General features: G+C 40.0%; 6 protein-coding genes across 6 annotated transcripts; 3 read left to right on the top strand and 3 right to left on the bottom strand.

The window, feature by feature from the left end:
* Nucleotides 1–1,920: 1,920 nt before the first annotated feature.
* On the top strand, nucleotides 1,921–5,593 carry LOC130687469 (probable RNA-binding protein 46). The gene is made up of 9 exons (XM_057510642.2): nucleotides 1,921–2,183; nucleotides 2,433–2,805; nucleotides 2,865–3,042; nucleotides 3,109–3,283; nucleotides 3,356–3,644; nucleotides 3,716–3,842; nucleotides 3,907–3,975; nucleotides 4,044–4,091; nucleotides 4,185–5,593. The coding sequence occupies exons 1-9, from the start codon at nucleotides 2,042–2,044 to the stop codon at nucleotides 4,368–4,370; spliced, it is 1,587 nt and encodes a 528-aa protein (XP_057366625.1). The 5' UTR covers nucleotides 1,921–2,041; the 3' UTR covers nucleotides 4,371–5,593.
* A 163-nt stretch (nucleotides 5,594–5,756) lies between these two features.
* Nucleotides 5,757–6,996, bottom strand: LOC130687493 (glycine, alanine and asparagine-rich protein-like). Its single transcript, XM_057510668.2, has 3 exons — nucleotides 6,877–6,996; nucleotides 6,737–6,813; nucleotides 5,757–6,674 (listed from the first exon to the last, which is right to left on the bottom strand). The coding sequence occupies exons 1-3, from the start codon at nucleotides 6,908–6,910 to the stop codon at nucleotides 5,958–5,960; spliced, it is 828 nt and encodes a 275-aa protein (XP_057366651.1). The 5' UTR covers nucleotides 6,911–6,996; the 3' UTR covers nucleotides 5,757–5,957.
* Nucleotides 6,997–7,361: 365 nt separating this feature from the next.
* Nucleotides 7,362–8,598, bottom strand: LOC130687513 (uncharacterized). The gene is made up of 3 exons (XM_057510691.2): nucleotides 8,454–8,598; nucleotides 8,176–8,325; nucleotides 7,362–8,094 (listed from the first exon to the last, which is right to left on the bottom strand). Exons 1-3 carry the CDS (start codon nucleotides 8,512–8,514, stop codon nucleotides 7,805–7,807), a joined length of 501 nt encoding a protein of 166 aa, XP_057366674.1. The 5' UTR covers nucleotides 8,515–8,598; the 3' UTR covers nucleotides 7,362–7,804.
* Nucleotides 8,599–12,636: 4,038 nt separating this feature from the next.
* On the top strand, nucleotides 12,637–14,099 carry LOC130687489 (thioredoxin-like protein 1). The gene is made up of 6 exons (XM_057510665.2): nucleotides 12,637–12,817; nucleotides 12,913–13,069; nucleotides 13,129–13,236; nucleotides 13,306–13,428; nucleotides 13,497–13,657; nucleotides 13,715–14,099. Exons 1-6 carry the CDS (start codon nucleotides 12,723–12,725, stop codon nucleotides 13,923–13,925), a joined length of 855 nt encoding a protein of 284 aa, XP_057366648.1. The 5' UTR covers nucleotides 12,637–12,722; the 3' UTR covers nucleotides 13,926–14,099.
* On the bottom strand, nucleotides 13,922–16,343 carry LOC130687465 (X-ray repair cross-complementing protein 6-like). Its single transcript, XM_057510636.2, has 8 exons — nucleotides 15,832–16,343; nucleotides 15,585–15,762; nucleotides 15,344–15,513; nucleotides 15,193–15,274; nucleotides 14,904–15,117; nucleotides 14,538–14,847; nucleotides 14,183–14,480; nucleotides 13,922–14,115 (listed from the first exon to the last, which is right to left on the bottom strand). Exons 1-8 carry the CDS (start codon nucleotides 16,275–16,277, stop codon nucleotides 13,993–13,995), a joined length of 1,821 nt encoding a protein of 606 aa, XP_057366619.1. The 5' UTR covers nucleotides 16,278–16,343; the 3' UTR covers nucleotides 13,922–13,992.
* A 1,124-nt stretch (nucleotides 16,344–17,467) lies between these two features.
* LOC130687501 (dnaJ homolog subfamily C member 8-like) lies at nucleotides 17,468–18,851 on the top strand. Its single transcript, XM_057510677.2, has 6 exons — nucleotides 17,468–17,646; nucleotides 17,763–17,921; nucleotides 17,987–18,053; nucleotides 18,122–18,216; nucleotides 18,293–18,363; nucleotides 18,444–18,851. Exons 1-6 carry the CDS (start codon nucleotides 17,560–17,562, stop codon nucleotides 18,718–18,720), a joined length of 756 nt encoding a protein of 251 aa, XP_057366660.1. The 5' UTR covers nucleotides 17,468–17,559; the 3' UTR covers nucleotides 18,721–18,851.
* Nucleotides 18,852–18,918: the final 67 nt, after the last annotated feature.

Raw genomic sequence — 18,918 nt, 5'->3', positions numbered from 1 at the left:
AAGAAGAATTGGTGAACATTGTGAATAGTGTTAATCCAGGTGTTTCATACTTTTCCTCATAGAGTGCTAGTCGCCAACGTCATTGAACTTCCATGCGTTGCAAATCATCATACTTTCTTGTTAGATCGTTGAACTCCTATACGAAAATGGTACCTACAATTAGATCTTTCTGTACGTTTTAATAATTAAAACACAACTAAATTAAAGCCATGTCTACTAACTGAGCTTGCCTTTAAAATCCTATTTCTCTCAGCTAGACCAGCAAGAGTATGCTAGCAACCTGTCTGATCAGCCAAATGATCTGCTTGTGCTTCGGAATACAGGGCTGGGCATTTTTGTTGTGAAGATATTTCCTCCAAAGCAATTTTGAGAAGAGAACGGGTTTCTTGTCGCCGCATTCGTTCTTCGCGTTTAACGTTCATGATCTCATCTGATGATAAGAAATACTAGGGAGGTAATGAAATGAGTATTTATCAACAGGTTTTGCTTCATACCTTTCATGAAGTGGTATTCTTGCTCAAGCTTAATGTAATCCATGGTTTTTAAAATACTTTGTGCTCACAGATCTCTGTTCAGCTTCTGTAAATGTTGCAAATCCTCAAGGGAAAACATTTCTGCAGTTAACTGTGAAAAGGTTTGTTGATTATAGAATTTTGCATAATCAATCAATCCTAAAGGGAAGATGTTGTTTTGCTTGTTTTTGTTTATTACCTCTGTGATTTTTCCCTTGTTAACAGCTGTATTCGTGGAATCAAAGGAAACAACACCAAAACACTTGTTATCTATTGTGTTCCTCAAAGGAGATTTTTCTTGAAGGTGCTCTGCTTCTGTTTCATTCGAAGCCTTTTTATTATTGTACCCAGTTGTCTCCCATGACTGATACTTGTCCATTTCCTTGAGTCAGACGTAAGTCTGGAAATACAAAAGATTAGGATAATTACTTCTATCCAAGATGAGCGGGTGTCACTCCCATTACGCCAATAAAAAGAAGTTTAAACTATGGAATTGTGATTTTTACGGAAATTTTATGATACATTTTGACTTTCAAAATGTAAATTCAATTTCACTACATAAATTGAATTTGAACGGAAGAATACTTTGTATCTATTATGGAGTAAATTCCGGGTGGTGGTGATGTTATAATGGTCTGACGAAACTTGGAAAAAGATAATGTTTTTTAAACAAGGAGCAATCAATTTTGACCATGCAGCTTTTTAAAATTTGTTATTACTTACTAGCCAGCCTGAAGGCTTCTACGGATTCTCAACAGATGGAGTTGTGGGGTTACAAAAACGTGGCATCATGCGAACTTCTGAATTTCGAAGTTTCATGTTTTGTTTAAATTTTTCAAGTTAAAACGTTTCAATAGAAATTGTCTTTTAATGTGTGACTTATCTGAAATTTAAAGTCTATTCTACGTTCACTTTGTGTTGAATAATAGAAACAATGTAATCAAAATCATAACGGAAGAAATTTCAACGAATACCAACTTTAGTACGTTACAAAATTCAAATTCTAACTGCCATTTTAAATTTCTCATAACCCTAAGCCTAACCCTAACCCTATTCCCTTATTTCAGTTTTTACAATTTGTTATTCCAGTTCCCAAGTCCTCATCTCTTCCTCCTTTCCCCTATGTTTTATAAGGAGCCCCTCGGGACGGTGGAGGCGGCCGAAAATGTCATTGTTCCAAATATTGAAGATTTCGCCGATTGAAAAACTGATTGCACCATTTGAAAATCCAATCAAATAATATTTAGTAGATATTTTATTTTATTTATTGATATGTATGTTGCACAGATAGCTATGAGATTTTATTTGTTGTACCATTGCCTCCTTTGAGTTCCTATCTCTTTCGCCATCTTTCGACCACTTCATACGCTGGCTTGTGTTCACTGACCAGTTCAGTTTGTTCAGTCAAGATCTAGCTTCCAGATCAATGAGGTCGTTGCCTAAACCTTGCTGAAGAAAAAAGTTACGAATCAAGCAGTGCGTTTTCGACGGAAAACCTTTTACATTGGAATTCATTCAACATTTTCAAAATGGGAAGCTGTAAAGAAAACGAATTAGACGAAATTTTGGCAATCCAGAAGCGCGAAGAGAATCTAATGAAGCTCATTCAGGAAACTGGCTGTGAAATTATACAAGAAAATGGCCAACGGAAGTTCGGTGGACCACCACCTAGTAAGTAAAATCTATGAATTTTGCTGTATATCTATTCGGTGTAGTAGTCGGTGAAATCAAAGTAGTTTACGAAGCCAACGAATTTTGGCGCTTCTTTTCACTGTCCACGTGCATCATTTCAAAAACTTCATTTTGCCATTCCGATGTAGGCTATTGGGCTGTTTTAGTTGAGTTTCAAAGATCGGAAATCACACAGTGAGTGCGTTAAATTTTAAGTAGAATTCATTGTTTCCTTTGTTTCCAAAATAGATTGGGAAGGCCCACCACCACCGAAAGGCACTGAAATTTTTGTGGGGAAATTACCACGTGACGTATTTGAGGATGAGCTATATAGACTCTTTTCAACTATCGGGCCCATTTACGAGCTTCGTTTAATGATGGATTTTAGCGGTTCAAACCGTGGATTCGCGTTTATCCAGTACGCCCACCGACATGATGCTAATCGAGCAATCGCGTTGATGAACAACTACGAACTGCGACCGAGACACCATATTGGAGTGGTGAAATCTATTGATAATTGTCGGCTTTTCGTCGGTGGTATACCTAAGAACAAATCTCGCGAAGAAATCCAATGTGAAATGGAAAGATTGACCGAAGGCGTGTCTAAAGTCATCGTTTACAGGTTAGTGTATCATGTCCACCTAAAAATGGCCAAACTTAACCCTTTTTTTTTAATTTCAGTTCCATCACAGACAAAACTAAAAATCGTGGTTTCGCCTTTGTCGAATATATAAACCATAGGGCTGCCTCCAAGGCTCGTAGAAAGTTAATACCCGACCGGATTCAATTGTGGGGCAAAGAAATTGCTGTTGATTGGGCTGAACCGGAGAACGAAATCGAAGAAGATATTATGTCGAAGGTATTACTGTTACACTTCGTCGTGTTGACTGATCTCCCGTAGTTGAAATGTTTTTCTTGTCAAAAGGTTACGGTTTTGTACGTACGCAACTTGTCACTGACCACAACGGAACAAGTATTGCGAGACATTTTCAATCAGGCATCGGATGATAATGTGCAAAAACTTAAGATGATGCGGGATTTCGCATTCATTCATTTCAATTCCCGAGAAAAAGCCGAGAAAGCCATGCACACTATGAATCGTAAATTATTTCTCTTTTAAACGCTATTTTATTTCGTCTGCAATGTGACATCCAATCTTTCCAACAACGCAGATGCAGAAATCAACGGGGCGACGATCGAGATAACATGGGCGAAACCGGTCAGAGACAAGAAAGCGATCAAACCAAAAACGCCTTCTAGGAAAACCTCTTCCGTTTCGATGACTTCGGTTTCTTCCACTTCATCCCATAGCCCTTGTAAATCGGCGATGAAATTTTCCACTCCCTACCATGGCGAACGCATGTTGTCACCCCCATCTTCGCTTAACTATTCGCCAATGACGTTGCCACCATCCTCAATCATGCCAGCATTGCACCATCACCAAGCAAATCAGCTTCCAAAGTAAAGGGAACCTAACATAATCAATCAGAAAATTAAGTTTTTTCAACATGTCATTGATCTGTATTTTCTAGCATCTTCGCTGTACCTCCACCGTTCCACGCGGGTTTTCAGTCTAGTCCACCAGGGATCCTCTCGAATTCTCCGAGCACACTTTTTCCTCAAACAAATTTCATGCAAAACTCGGGTCTCGACCTCAATGTAAAATTTGCCCTTTTAAAAATTAAATCTGAAAGAGTGGTAAAACTTTCTTGATATCCAACAGGGTAACCGTAACTACAACGCCAGCATCACAGCAGATACCAGTTTCCGCGTACGCAAAACTCCTGACCCTGTAAGACTGGGAAAGAGTAACTGTCATTTCCAGCTTCTCTAACTAATACTTTTCATTTGTTTCATTAGATGATGTATACTAATTTCGGACCACCGCTTCATCCGCAGCCAAACTGGGTATGTACCAAGTAGATAACTATCTCTTTGTCATCCGTTCTTATTTTTATCAATTTTGGTTTTGCTACTTACACTGAATTTTGGTTAATGCAGAATGGAGGGGAATGTAGTCGTTTTGGAACCTCTCGCGAATCACCGAAGTTCTCAATTGACGGCTTGAGTGCACAGTTCCATAAGATGAGCTGCAACAACTTCAATCGCGTCGGTTTCAATGGTAATGTCAGCATAAATCCATTCCAGGTTATTCCACCTTTTCCATCTCGCTCGTTGCTTCCGTAGACGTTCAATACCTATGATTTTAAAGTATGCACTTTCACTGCTCACCTTTTTTGAAGCATCTTCGTACTTAATATTATTCCAGTTCAAGTTCTCTGACTCTGTCGGGCTGTTTTCGCTAGTTCATATCTATCTGTTTGATTGTTCGTTTGTTGTGTTTTTCGTTTTTCTTATAGTCTTGTCCCACAGAGCCGCCTGCTAACTAAACAATTTCTACTGCAGCATTTTCCTGTAAACTTAGCAAAGAACTGTTGCCATCTTAAAACATTTTAATATTTGAAAGAAAGAATTGCTGTATGGCAAGCTATTCGTCTCACTTTCTGAATTTGTTGAAGTAAAACCATTTAGATCGAACAAATAGTTATACATAACTTGAAAATAAGTAGCGTTACTCCGCCATACTTGTGGATTAAGAAATAATTTGCTTTGCGTATTTTGAAAACCTTAGTTTTCCGTGTATTCGATCATATTTTTCACGTCTTGAAGTGGTTGGTCAAAGCTAGGGCGTCTGTCCATCAGCTAGCTCCAGGATTTGGTGTCATGTGAGCAAAGACAATCACGTTGATGCTTCGTGCATTGTTGAGACTTCGTGAAATCTTACGGTGGTCCTGTGAGGTTTTCGGTCGTTATTGAACCTATAGAACGGCAACGTGCTTGAGCTGTGCGATGTTTAGATGCTCTGACTGTTCAACTATCATGGACAAAAAGAGACCGTTTCCGAAATGCAAAGCTAATTATTTCTTGTTCGCCGCTTACTGGGAGTTACTAACCACAAAAAAATTGACAGCTGTCTCGTTTTTAAGGGTTTCAAAAGTTAAACTGTTCAAGTGTTCGACCTTCAATTAATTCAGAAACTTGGCACAAAAGGCTTTCCATATTGCTTATTTACAAGAATACTTTGCCCTGAAGGGATCTATCTACCTTCAATATCTATTTTAGAGACATTTTTTTTATTTATTTTCACTTAAGGAAGGAAAAGGATGTCAACTAAATTTAAATCACTTTTTATAATTTTTTGGTATTTTTCTACAAGAAAATAATTTTCTTCTATTCCGATTTATTTTTCATGGATTGAAATATCTTTATTAGCATTTAGTAAGTTCTGTGGGTTGCATCTCTTCTTCGCCGTTGGTTATTTTCTGCATACCTTTCACACGTTTGTATCTTGAAAAACATTTAATCCAGCTTGCACTCTTATTTATGATAACATGTTTGCTTTTTCCATTAAACCCCGATTTACGAAACCATATCCGTTTTATTCTCTTTTAGTAGCCGAGTATCTTGTCTTTTAAAGGAAACCTAATTCTAAACATGTGGGTGTATCCAAAACTAATGAAGTTCTTACATTATGCAAATATTGGTGATTATCAAATGGTAAGTAAGTCTTAATGCAATTTCAAAGTCACTTGTATTTAATCGAATGCTTTCTTAATTTGTCTCGCAAGTAACGTCATTGATTGCAGTTGGTCCATGAGAGGCCAATCTAAGTAAGGAGATAGTATTATAATATAATATTATGAGAACAATAGTAACACAGATCAATTAGGATATCCGGAATTAGTTTTTCTTCCTTAAAACCACCAAGGAAGCTTAACAAGCGGGACATCCTCCGTGTCCAGAGCTTCCACCATAACCACCGCCGAATCCACCGTAGGAACCACCTCCACCAACAGCTGTAGCCTGGGCGGCTTGTGCAGCTGAATAAGCTTTATTCGCTGCTTGTTGGGCAGCGGCAAGGTCAGCAAGTGAAGCCTGTTGTTTGTAAGCTAATGCTTGGGCGTTCGCTTGAGCTTGATAAGCCATTTGAGCTTGAGTGGCTTGCTGAGCCTGTGCGGCCTGAAGAGAAGCAACTGCCTGCGCAGCGTGGGCCTGAGCAGCTTTAGCCGCAGCAGCCAAAGCTTGGGCCTGTTGCAAAGCCTGAACTTTAGTGGCCTCTGCTGCCTGGACAGCCTGAGCAGCTTGGGCGGCCTGTGCTGATTCGGCGAAAGCTGCAGCCTGGGCAGCCTGAGCAGCCTGTGAGATTTGGGCGGCTTGCGCCTGTTTGGCTGCTGTAACTGCTTGGGCTTGCTGGGCAGCTTGAGTCGCTTGTGCTGCCAGAGTTGCTTGCGCTTGTTGGGCAGCTTGAGCTGCTGCTCCAGCCTGGGCGTTTTGCGCTGCCTTAGCTATATTAGCAGCCTGCTGGGCAATGGCTGCAGCACCACCATAACCTACGCCGTACCCACCAGCTCCACCACCAGCCCCACTACCGTATCCTCCACCGCCGCCACCTCCGTAGCCACCACCGCCACTTGCGAATCCACGTTTATCCTGAGAAATGATAATAAATTATCTTTTTTTCTATTTTCAAATTTTGAAGAAGATCGACCTACCCTTGTGACGTCTTCAGTGGCAGTATCCACAGGTTTCGCATTGCTGTCCTTTTCAGCTGTAACCATCATCACGAATCCTGTAATGTGAATTGAGGTAGACATTTACATTAATAGTTTATTGATAGTATCACTTAACTTACCGATCACACAAACTAAAGCAGCACAAAATTTCATTTTAATTTTGATGAAATTGTTTAATGTTGTTGAGGGATTGTGAGCTCTTGATCTACTTCAATGTTTGTGGCCATCTGCACTGGCTTATATAGAGTGTCATTCTGGTCCGCTGCCCTTCCAGCTCAGTTTGCTACTTCACCAATTGTTTTACTAGCCTAGTCATTCAGCACCAGCTTCCATGGCATGGATTGAAACCACGCCAACCAGTCAAAGTGGGTTAAAAGAAAGACTTTTCCTTTTCATTGTAACGCTGAGTATCGAAGTTTATCTTCATCGCTCCTTCACAGAAAAGGGGTGTCCAGGAATTTCTGTGGGTTCCCGATCTTTTGTCGAGCCGAAAGTGAGATCGGCCAAAGCCTCTCCCCGCGCAAAAATGCTGCATTGTTTGGGGAAAATCCGGACCTAACAGGTGCCCTGTTCCACTTTTGTTTTTAATTTATGTGAAAGTAGCTCCCGAAATATGACACTCGTCTATTTTCTTCTTTTGAAGTGGTATGATCTATTCTAATCTCTGAATCTATTGAAGATGGAGAAACTCTACCGTCAGCGTAATCTCGAGGAAAAGTGTAAGATTTTATTTATTCTTATGCTCTGTGGTGCTTATCAGGGTGGGTACGTAATACTTTAGAATGATTCAGTAGTAGTCGCTCTTTGTTTGTTGTTATCAAAACGAAACAATAAGAATGGCGACATCAACATCCCAAAAATTATGTTAAAGAACAAACCTGTAATCAAACAGGGAGGGGGGAATTAATAGCAAGAGCAAAAACATAAATGCATTGTTTTTACGTTTAATATGCGTTAGACCGAACTTACAGTGTTATGAGCTAAAAAACTAAAACGTTAATAAAATTTTCAAATGTATAGCTATTGCAAGGCCTTATTAGACAATTTCTAAAGCCTGTAAAAATGACGACGATAGAAAACCATGAGTAAGGCCGCAATAACGACGAACATTTTTTCAATTTTCAAAGCATTGGCTGACGCCGGTACGATTATGACATTTGAGTTATCCCCTCCGCTCGAACCAATGTTATCCGGTGTTATCTCTTCAAGTCCATCACCAACATTGCACAAGTCTGCAAAGTTACATGATTGCGCCCACACTGTGATATCCTCGCCAGGATTTTCTCCGTTTGGAAGCGGTTCATCCTCGCAACCACGTAAGAAACTATAAATCATTCCTAAATTGTTCACATTTTTATTTAGAAATTTTTCTCATTGTAGATTTGCACCTTATCTAGCAATAGGTTGATCAATTTTACCAGGTTCGGACGCATATTCGAGACGGCGTATTGTGCAAAATTTGTATTTGCATTTTACAATTGGAGTATTAGTTGTTACGGCAGCCGGATTTGTTACGCAAGTATCGTCTCCACCTCCTTGACTGATACAAGAATAGCACAATAGTTCACCTTGAAACGATGCAACAGTAATAGCCGTTAGTAGAATTATGGCAAACTTCGAGTTTTCGATGGTCGTCTACAAACAGAAGGTTCCTAAGAAAAAACAAGCATTTGCTTGTTTTTTTTGTTTTTTTTACCTGTTACAACACCATGGAGAGCAACGAGAACTATGGTAAACAAAAAATTTCGAAACATCATGTTAAAGCAATACTGTTCTGCTTCGTGGCTGAATTGGGGTGTGAACTAAGCCTGTATGCTTATTTTATTTGGAGTGGCTGGCTGGCTCGTTATCAACCGCTTATCAGTTATGAACTGGCCTTCTGATAAGCTTCTTGCTTCCTCACTCTAACGACAGATCTGCGATTTGAACTGCGCTCTCCATACAAAAGACAATCAAGATTTTCAAAAAAATAAATTATGCGGAATACAACACCTTGAAAATATTGGTGGGAAGGAAATTGGCGCGGAAAATTTGTACTACTATACAGGGCAGACAAGTCCTTTCTAAAATTGGTTTTTGTTAAATAAATAAATTATACCTATATTGAAAAAAGTCAGTAAAATCGTTGAACAATGTTTAATTATACAATTAGATTGTAAATCAACACTTTTTTCTGTTTTACGATGTGAAGAATTAACGTAAAATTCCATTCAAAGTGCGAAATTCAATTTGCAAGCCTTCTTGGGAGGGGCCGAACGTACTAAAGCTAAACTCGAAAATGAAATTTTTAGCTACTTTTTGTTCAGTATAGCAGTCTATACGATCGAATAGTGTCCAAATCCTTGAATACTGATTCAAATATCTCCTACAGTGATCCGAAACGCTTAGTATTGATTTCGAAGATGTCTTCTTTCGTGAAGTTCTCTGCAAGAGTGATTGGCGTAGTAGCGGTTGGAGCTGGAGTTGTTGCGGTCGGTTGGATCGGATGGAAGGCGTACGTCATGGCAAGAGCCCCCGCTCTGCCAACGGGCGATTCCGACGAAGCTATTTCGGCTGCAGATAACATCGTTCCGTCGCAAGACGTACAAGAGAAACCTGAAGCAGTTCCGGAAGTTCCGGCTGCGAAAGCTCGTAAGGTCCGGCGGTCGAACAAGGCGCTGTGGAATAAGAGTTACCAGCGACGGTTGGCGAGGAGAGCACAGGAAAGGGCGGAAAGATCGGCTCTTCAACAAGCAAGCTGCGAAGATGCATCCGTTGAATCGTGCTGCGAGCTGTCTTTGGCCGCTGTGCCAGCCGATGACGAAGATGCACCCGTCCCCGAGCCGGCTGTTGAGCCCGCTAGCGAGGAACACTCTCTCGTTCCCATCCAGCACGAAAGTGTTGTTGAAGTTTCTCACGCTGAAGGTGAACAGTTGGTGGAAGGAGTTTCCGAGGAAGTCGTAGCTGTTGTCGCAGATGTGGTGGTCGCAGATACGCCAGTCCGGCCTGTTCGCGTAAAACGTCCCAACAAGGCCCTGTGGAGCAAGAGCTACCAAAAGCGCTTGGCCAAGAGAGCACAGGAGCGGGCTGAGAGAGCTGCCCAGCAACAAGTGACTTATGAAGATCCATCCCATGAGTCGAGCTCCGCACCATCGGTGGTCGTTGTTCCAGGACCTTGCGCAGTGGACGCAATTTCCGAACCTCTTGTTCCAGCCGATGAAGACGATACTCCGAACGCTGAGGCCCAAACCCCGCGTTCCATCGAGGTGTACGATTTACCTGCACTTCCTGCTGAGGTTATTCCCGAAGCAGCTGCTGCTGTAGATGCAGTGGCCGCAGACACACCTGTTCGGCCTGTTCGCGTAAGACGTCCCAACAGGGCCCTGTGGAGTAAGAGCTACCAAAAGCGCTTGGCCAAGAGAGCACAGGAGCGGGCTGAGAGAGCTGCCCAGCAACAAGTGACTTATGAAGATCCATCCCATGAGTCGAGCTCCGCACCATCGGTGGTCGTTGTTCCAGGACCTTGCGCAGTGGACGCAATTTCCGAACCTCTTGTTCCAGCCGATGAAGACGATACTCCGAACGCTGAGGCCCAAACCCCGCGTTCCATCGAGGTTTGCGATGTACCTGCATTGGCCGTTGAGCCCGTTAGTGCGGAATCTTCTCCCGTTTCCATCCAACACGAAAGTGTTGAAGAAGTTTGCCCCACTGAAAGCGAGCGGCTGGTGGAAGTCATTCCCGACGCAAGTGTTGCTGTAGATGCTGCTGCTGATGCAGTTGTAGATGCGGTGGCCGCAGACGCACCTGTTCGGCCCGTTCGCGTAAAACGTCCCAACAAGGCCCTGTGGAGCAAGAGCTACCAAAAGCGCTTGGCCAAGCGAGCACAGGAGCGGGCAGATAGAGCTGCCCAGCAACAGGGGACTTGTGAAGATCCATCCCATGAATCAAGCTCCGCACCATCGGTAGTCGTTGTTCCAGAACCTTGCGCAGTGGACGCAATTTGCAAACCTCATGTTCCAGCCGATGAAGAGGATACTCCGAACGCAGAGCCCCAAACCTCACCTTCCATCGAGGTTTGCGATTTACCTGTACCAGCTCTTGAGGTCATTCTCGAAGCAAATGCTACTGTAATTGCTGCTGCTGATGCAATTGTAGAGGTACCTGTTCGGTCCGTTCGAGTTCAATACCAAGGTCGTATGGCTATTTTTGCGCGGCGGCGGGCAGAGAGAGATGCTCTGCTAAAGGCCGGAGTACAATCCGACAAGGTAGAGTAGATTAAGGCACGTGAAACCACGGACGGCAAAGTGGACATTGAGCCGAGCCGTGCACTGCCGTTGGCCGCTGTACAACAATCTTTGCAGTGGACGCCAATTTCCGACTCCCTTGTACCAGCCAGCAAAGAGGATGTACTTGATCCTGCACGCATCTCCCATTGAGGTTTACAACTTACCTGCACCGATTTTTGAGCCCGCTGAAGAACATTCATCCGTTCCATCCGACACGAGTGTGTCGCTGAAGTTTCCAACTCAGTAGGCGAACAGTCGGCCGCATCCTAAGAACAACCCGCTCATTGAGCGTTTTTTTTTTCTTTTCGTTTTTTTTTCCTTTAAAAAAAACTGAAAACCAAAATTGTTGTACATTCTTTTTTGGCTTCATTGTCTTCCGCAGAGTAGTCCACTCATTGAGCATTTGTTTTTTTCTTTTTGTTTTCGATTGAAACGTAGCAGAAAACAGTAAGTCAAAATTCTTGTACATTCTATTCCGGTTTTAATTGTGCCTTCTTCAGAGTAATCAGTTAAATTCCCCCTTTTTGTAAATAGCAGAGGCAACGAATCAAAATTCTTGTACATTTGTATTTCGGCTTGATTTGTGTATGCACTAACCTTTGATGACGCTTTCTTTCAATCACAATCCGAAGGAACTGGCCGACGAACTCGTAAACGGAGTTGTTTTCACTGCCGTGCGTGACAACTGCCAATACTGTAACCCTTCTGTTCCATTTGTCTTCCTCACGGTACAAGTTTGCGTACGAGTGGCGGGATGGTGAGCAATATTGCCATCTCCCCACCTGCATGCACCCGCCTGAAGGAGACCACTACGAGAATTGATTGTCTCGTAGTGATGGCAGAGAGTTGCAGGTAGTTTTCACCTCCACGGTAGTGATTAGCTACCTTTACGAGGGGTTCATATCCTTAAACGAGTTGGATCAATTCTGGAAGTGCGTGTGCGAGGAGAGCTAATCAAGGTTTCGTTTGTCTTTGCTAAACTAAATTTTCCCATTTATCTTTTTTTTGTATTGCAAAATTTCATATCCCAGTTTCCATTTTTTCTTTCACTTTTTTCTGCTACTCAAAATTCCCCATACATTCTCTTCGTTTCAATCAATAAAATTCATACTTAAACATATAAGATATAACCATTTTGTTTTGACTTTTATTGATCCAAATTAGTTCCTGTTTATCCCAGTCATCCCAGGGAAACGTTATTCACGTGAATGAACTTATTCCAAGCGGTGTCGATAACTGAGCTGTGTTTCGTTGAAAGTACGGAGATTTGAAAAATAGCATCGTTGTATTGGGTCGGTCTTTCAACGCTTACCCGTTAGCCCAAAAGATTACACTACTATGCTTACATAGATGACAAGTAATTGACGGCTGACTTCCATCCTAATATTAGGATGGAAGTATGTATCACATGATAACTGAAAGCAATGTATCATATGATACATTGCTTTCATAATTATTCCCGAGTGTTTTGGGAAAAATTATAATCAAAACTTTGATGATTGGAAATTCTCGCGGCCACAGAACGACATCTAACGAAAGAAAAAGGATTGACTTATTTACTCCATCTACACTGATCTGTACAAAATGCTATAGCAAACCTACATGTCATTGTCATTCGCCTAGTCTTCGACAGTAGTGACCTAGGCTACAATTTCAAACGAATAGTTAATTTACTTTCTGATAGCAAGAATTATAATATAATGTCTGTCCGTGTTTTGGGTGAGGACTCGCAGTATACGTTAGAAATGAATGCTGCTGGGACCAAGTTGGTTGTCGTTGATTTTACGGCTTCTTGGTAAGTCTAGTTTCCAATGAATTCCCCGTACTTTTATTTTTGAACTTCTTATTTGCATTGCGTGGATCATAACATTTATGGTAATTTATCAAAAGGTGTGGACCTTGCCAGAGAATAGCACCTTTCTTTGAGGAGTTAGCAAGGCGATACCCAAGAGCTGTTTTTCTAAAAGTCGATGTAGATCACTGCCCAGAAACTGCAGCAAGTAATGGAGTTTCTGCCATGCCAACATTCATATTTTTCAGGAACAAAGTAAAGTGCATCTTTAAATGCCTAATAATTCCGAACTGTTTTTACTTTTTAACATACAGGCAAAGATTGATCGTATGCAAGGAGGAAATCCAGAAGCATTAGAGCAAAAAGTAAAACAGCACTATGGCTCAGAAGATGCAGAAGAAGATTCCACTGTACAAGGCTATGTAAGAATTATTACTTTATTATCTTGGAATGGTTGCCATTTGAATTACCATTATTCTCTGTCATTTCAGTTGGATCTGGCAACATTTATAACCAAGACTGGATGTGAATGCCTCAATGAGTCTGATGACCATCCATTGGCCGGGTGCCTGACCAGCAATCCTGGTTATCTCGAATCAGATTGTGATGAGCAGGTGAAACTATTTTTGATCAATGTTATTGCGAAGGCTGAAAATTGGGTTTTCTTTCTTCTTATGGATAGCTGATTATTTCACTTGCCTTCAATCAAACGTTGAAGATACATTCATTAAAAATCAAAGCTCCTAAAGATCAAGGACCAAAGACTTTGCGGTTGTTTATCAATCAACCACGCACCATCGATTTCGATTCAGCCGAGAGTACTCAACCCACACAAGAAATAACGTATGCTTCGATTTGAAGATTTAAAGAATATTTAGTAATGAAGTTTATTGTTGACAGTTTGCAACCTGGAGATTTGGATGGAAACCCAGTTCTTCTACGTTTCGTCAAGTTTCAGAATGTATCGAATTTGATGATTTTCGTTAAAGACAACCAAACCGGAACGGAGACGACCCGCATCGATCATTTGGCTATCTATGGATCTCCGCTCTCTACGACTAATATGAGTGATTTCAAGCGGATTGCTGGAAAAAAGGGCGAAGCTCATTGATTGCTAAATTATAATCATGTAATTTCACTTTCAATATGGAATATCTTCATACAAGGGAGACTGAAGTTCATTTCAAATTCAGGTGTATCTTAATGTTTTGTACGCACTCAGCTTTTTTCATTTTACTTACACCATGTACTCCTTGATTCGAAAGATAACCTTTTAGGATGTCAACCTTCAGTTTATCAAGCTGTTAAGTAGTAAGGCAAACAAAAATGTTAGGTGGTATGGTTAAACCGCTTAAAAATGAATCGTACCCATCCATTCCTCGCAGCATCTTCAACAGTAGCTTCGTGTTGTGGGTCTCTCGGTGTCAAAGCCGAGGGTTGCGAGTGTTGCGGTTGATAGCCAAGAGGCAAAACAAGATCGTTAAATATTGTTGATCGTTGGCCAAGTCTTCTGTCTATGCAATCGCAATCTGGTAACGCCAAATCATCGACGCTTTCAACATCTTCCCGACCCAGCGCCAATCCTTCCAAGGTATTCCATTTAGTATGAAGAGCAGGATCTTCGAATTGCGCTGGAGTATAACTTGTTTTACTTGACAACTTTTTTCTGAACGAAAAGCTATTATTTTTAAGTAATGGGTAGAAAAAATAGGAGGAAAGTTACACAATCGCCACCGCCGCATCTATCTGGTCTCTGTCAGCTCTCCATACTTCTGTTATGTATTTGCGATCTTCTTTCAGTACAGGCGTGGATCCCACCAAGTCGCCATAATTGAATTTCCGAACATCATTTAGGAATGGTAAATATATTACGTGAAAACCGAACACCGATGGCTGTTCTGGATCTTCTTCGGCATGAGGCAACAAAGCTACAATGCGAGGTTTTGTCGCTGCTGTGCTTTTCAAAATGCACAACGGAGTAAAGCCTCTTATTCGACACCGATCCATCAAAACTCCAAATAGAACGCGACTTCCTAAAAACATGTAGTTAATGATGAAAAGAATTGATATCATCTGGTATTAGTACAACCTTTGATTAGGTCTTCATCAGGATAAATGAAACTGGCAGGGCTTAGGTACAAATGAAATTTGAGTTTCTCAATAGGCTTGAACCCAAGCAATGTGAATCCAACTGCAAACTTCGATTTTAAGCTTGTTAGGTCATTTTTGTCCAAACGAACTTTTTCACCGCACACAGTCGTACACTTCATTAGCTCACTTGGTAAAAGCGTCTCAGCCGTTTCCTGTGTGGGTAAAAGTAAAATATCATGATCGACATATTCCCAGTTCATCAGTAATTACAGCATTATTCTAATTACAGCATTAAATTTGGTAGTAACTGATTTCACTATTTCGTTTGTTCTCTTATCCAATTGCATACGTTTGGGTGTGGGGGCGGGTCTAGAGAAACAACTTCATTTATCTGTTGCTCCATTGACTACAAAAAAAAACATTTCTTTTTTTTTTTACCTTATTAAATTGTACAGCTTGACTGCAAACTTTGTGTTAGAATCAAGATTAAAGACCAAATTTGCAACAGGCCTTTTCTTCTGGCCTTTTCGACATGTTTTTGAAAGCAGTTCATCAGCTGTCATGCTGCCAGAGAGAATACTGCCATTCTCATTCGACAGCAGCAACTCCTAGATATGTTTTAATTGGAAAAAAAATCACCACTCAACAGAAGGAATCAAAACGTAGTACAAAAACCAACCTGATAAACCTTAGAGGTGTCAAATGCTTCTCCGATCGGGAAAAGGAATATCGTGACGTTACCATCCTGAAGGTCTCCAATCCGTTTTTCTGCTTGTTTTTGCTTGTTGGAAAATTTTGAGTGTGGCTCATCATTATTGGTAAACAAGAAAATCTGTTTGTTATCCTTCTTTGATTTACTAAATTTAGATCATCAAATGTTTTGTTAAAATGGGATGTTATAGTATATTATACTGACATCAACATACTGTTTTGAAAATATTGAGCTGCACAGCCATAGAGCATCTGCCAAAGAGATGGACTGTTGATCTTCTGCATATACATATTCATCAATCCCACCATCCTTATTCAGCATGTCATCTAACTGTATGATAGCATTACAGTCAGGTTTTTGCAAATCTTGCAACAGATATGTGTTGGAATACACTCCATATTTTTCATTTGGTTTTGTTTTTTTAGTTCCAAATAGAACAATGGCAACAGAGTCATGAGGAGCAGTAAAAATTTTGTTTCGCAAAGTATTGAAGGCACACCTGATTGCTAGAATGAAGGGGCAATCATCTTTAGCTTCTATGCCATCAGCAGATGGAGAAGTTTTCTCGAACATTGGAGTCGATGCATCCACTAAAAAGATAGTTGCGTCTCTTCCGTCAAACGTATCGTCAGTCTCATCCGGATTATCACGGTCATCCATTATGACAAATTGCACGTCACACAACCAAAAGCATAAAGGATTTCAATAAGTATTGTATCTGTAAAGTTCAAACAGTCGATCAAAACACGAAAATAAGCAAAAGACAGCAGTGACATCTTACGGTTAGAATAAGATTTTTGGCGCAATTAAAAATATCTGTAATTAATCTGTATATTAAACCGAAATATTTAATTTTTCCGTTAGCTACGTCGTTTTTGAATAAAACGCAATCGTAGTAGTTATGGCGCAAATGTCTTTTTAATTTTAATTACTAAAAAAGTAGAGGTCCCACGTGAAAACAAAGTGAGTTATTTTATGCTCGTTGAATTTTGAATCTAAATCATCTATAGTTTTCTATGTATTGAATATTGTGGAAGAAACGCAAAAAAAAATCAAAAATCTGGAGCAGAATTCCTCTATTTTTTCGCAAATTTTGCACCCATCACACTTTTTCATTTTTTGCAAAATTTAAAACTTTACATAAAATGCATGATTTCGACTCAGAATTAAATAACAATCACGGAAATCAAGTTCATTTCTCAATTGTCTTTATAGTTTTTGAACTTACGTGGAAAGGCTATAGCCTTTCCACTTTTGTCAAAATCGGCCAAAAACGATATCTCTTAGAATTCCATGAAAGTCATAATCAAAATCCATAAGCATAATCAAAATTTAACGCTGATTCCGAAAAAGCCACTCGTTTTCTTGTTACGTTTTTTCTTGTTAGCCGTTTTTGAATTACACCGAATATCGTGCAAAGAATAAGAAAAGTCGGACTTATTTAGTCGGGCTTAAAAAATTTTTCTGCAAAAACCGGCACTCATCGGGATTGGTTGAATATTACGGGATATGCCCAAAAGTGAATGCTGATTCCGGGAAAATTTCAATATTTTCATTAAGTTAATCGGTTTTGAAATACACCGAGTAGTTGACGCAATTCTAGCGCTAGCGTTCTGATCGCCGATCAGAACGCTGTAGCGTACTGCAATCGCCATCTCCGATCACTGATCGGTAAAACAGAAGTAAAACAGAAAAAAAAGGCCGATATTTTTTTTTTTTTGTAAAGCGCATTTCCATATTGTCATAGCCACAGATATAGTAAAACATATATATGATTTAGAGTAAACAATAACGAGATTGATTTGATTGATTTGTGTAAATTTCAACTAGAGCATTTACAAACAGATTGGCATTGGCTTCTGACGTTCCCCTATATTACAACTTTCATCATTGCTTAATTTAACGTAATTCTTGTCCTGAAAATTTCTTCTAGTTAGTTGGAATGGAGAGCGAAACTTCGACCAACAATGTGAATAGTGATTTAGATCACAGTAAAGTGGAACACTGCTTTCAGGAGTTTTACACAGAGGTAGGAAAGAAAATTCATTTTGCTATCTGTTTACCTTTACTAGCTTTTTGTTTTCTGTTCACCTTCCATGATGAGTGGTATTCCTTACCAACAAAATACATTTACGTTAATTTTAGGTCAAAGAAATTGAAAAACGCGACTCTGTTCTGACATCAAAACAGCAAATTGACCGTTTACTAAGAGCTGGCTCCTCGTACTTTAATCTAAATCCTTATGAAGTACTGCTGGTCGATTATGAGCTTCCAGTGGATGAGATTAAAAAGAAATATAAGAGAGTAAGTTTTTACACTACTTAAATTCTCTTGTATGGCATGTGTTATATTGATGTGAAATCTTTCAGTTGTCAATATTGGTCCACCCTGATAAAAACACAGACGATTCAGAACGTGCACAACAAGCCTTTGAAGGTATTTTCAAGTTAGCTCAAAAATCACACTTAACATGTAAACATAATGGGCTGTATCTGATTTTCTAGTTATCAATCGAGCTTGGAAAATTTTAGAGAATGAGAAAACCAGAAAACGGTGTCTTGAGATTGTTGCAGAGGCTACAGGCATGACTGATCTTGCGGTAACTTTAAAATTTTTCAAAAAAAAAAAAAATCCAAATTCTTACCTAAAATAATTTTCCTTCATTATGAAAAAAGATTGCTGAAAAAAGAAAAAAGTTGAAGAAAGAAGGAAAGGATACAAGAGTTGAGGAGGATGACCCACTCAAGTATGCCCTTTATGATTATTTTCATATATTATATAAATATTTTTGTTATTAAATTAATTTTCATTTTCATTCTTACCTAGATATCGCCGTGCCGTCTATGTGATGACTATAAAACTCTTCGCCGACATGGAACGTAAGCGAAGAGAACTGGAGCAGCGTGACATGGAGGAGCGAAAGCGCAAGAGAGAAACAGAAATAGAGGCAGAAGAGAAGGCCAAGGTGGACAAAGAATGGCAAAAGAATTTCGAAGAATCGCGTGAAGGACGCGTAAGTAGTTGGCAAAAGTTTCAAAATAAGAAGACGAAAACGTCCAAAGGATTTTTCAAGCCCCCTAAAAACAAGATGGAACAACGCTAAAGAAAAGAAAAGGTACACGTTGGCCATTGCGTTAAACCGTCTGTTTCATGCCACGGGAAGAAAGTGACTTCCATTGCATTGAAATTCTTATTGTTTTCTTAACAAGATCAATAAAATATAAAGATCTCCGAGGTCGATAAACTCTGGACAAATTTACATAAATATATTCTGAGAAAAAAACAATATTCATCACCATCA

Source organism: Daphnia carinata, chromosome 4 (genome assembly GCF_022539665.2).
Source record: "Daphnia carinata strain CSIRO-1 chromosome 4, CSIRO_AGI_Dcar_HiC_V3, whole genome shotgun sequence".
Classification (NCBI taxonomy): domain Eukaryota; kingdom Metazoa; phylum Arthropoda; class Branchiopoda; order Diplostraca; family Daphniidae; genus Daphnia; species Daphnia carinata.
Note: the sequence above shows the minus strand (reverse complement) of the source record. Positions and strands in the feature narration are given on the sequence as shown.

Coding starts and splice junctions, on each gene's coding strand:
- LOC130687469 (XM_057510642.2), top strand. CDS start 2,042: ATGGGAAGCTGTAAAGAAAACGAATTAGACGAAATTTTGGCAATCCAG. Junction 2,184..2,432: donor GTTCGGTGGACCACCACCTA/GTAAGTAAAATC, acceptor TTTCCAAAATAG/ATTGGGAAGGCCCACCACCA. Junction 3,043..3,108: donor AAGAAGATATTATGTCGAAG/GTATTACTGTTA, acceptor TCTTGTCAAAAG/GTTACGGTTTTGTACGTACG.
- LOC130687493 (XM_057510668.2), bottom strand. CDS start 6,910: ATGAAATTTTGTGCTGCTTTAGTTTGTGTGATCG. Junction 6,814..6,876: donor TGCTTTAGTTTGTGTGATCG/GTAAGTTAAGTG, acceptor TTCACATTACAG/GATTCGTGATGATGGTTACA. Junction 6,675..6,736: donor CCACTGAAGACGTCACAAGG/GTAGGTCGATCT, acceptor ATCATTTCTCAG/GATAAACGTGGATTCGCAAG.
- LOC130687513 (XM_057510691.2), bottom strand. CDS start 8,514: ATGATGTTTCGAAATTTTTTGTTTACCATAGTTCTCGTTGCTCTCCAT. Junction 8,326..8,453: donor TCTCCATGGTGTTGTAACAG/GTAAAAAAAACA, acceptor CATCGTTTCAAG/GTGAACTATTGTGCTATTCT. Junction 8,095..8,175: donor CGAATATGCGTCCGAACCTG/GTAAAATTGATC, acceptor TGAACAATTTAG/GAATGATTTATAGTTTCTTA.
- LOC130687489 (XM_057510665.2), top strand. CDS start 12,723: ATGTCTGTCCGTGTTTTGGGTGAGGACTCGCAGTATACGTTAGAAATG. Junction 12,818..12,912: donor GTTGATTTTACGGCTTCTTG/GTAAGTCTAGTT, acceptor ATTTATCAAAAG/GTGTGGACCTTGCCAGAGAA. Junction 13,429..13,496: donor AATCAGATTGTGATGAGCAG/GTGAAACTATTT, acceptor TCTTATGGATAG/CTGATTATTTCACTTGCCTT.
- LOC130687465 (XM_057510636.2), bottom strand. CDS start 16,277: ATGGATGACCGTGATAATCCGGATGAGACTGACGATACGTTTGACGGA. Junction 15,763..15,831: donor AGCTCAATATTTTCAAAACA/GTATGTTGATGT, acceptor ATCTAAATTTAG/TAAATCAAAGAAGGATAACA. Junction 15,514..15,584: donor ACACCTCTAAGGTTTATCAG/GTTGGTTTTTGT, acceptor AAACATATCTAG/GAGTTGCTGCTGTCGAATGA.
- LOC130687501 (XM_057510677.2), top strand. CDS start 17,560: ATGGAGAGCGAAACTTCGACCAACAATGTGAATAGTGATTTAGATCAC. Junction 17,647..17,762: donor TTCAGGAGTTTTACACAGAG/GTAGGAAAGAAA, acceptor CGTTAATTTTAG/GTCAAAGAAATTGAAAAACG. Junction 18,364..18,443: donor GAGGAGGATGACCCACTCAA/GTATGCCCTTTA, acceptor ATTCTTACCTAG/ATATCGCCGTGCCGTCTATG.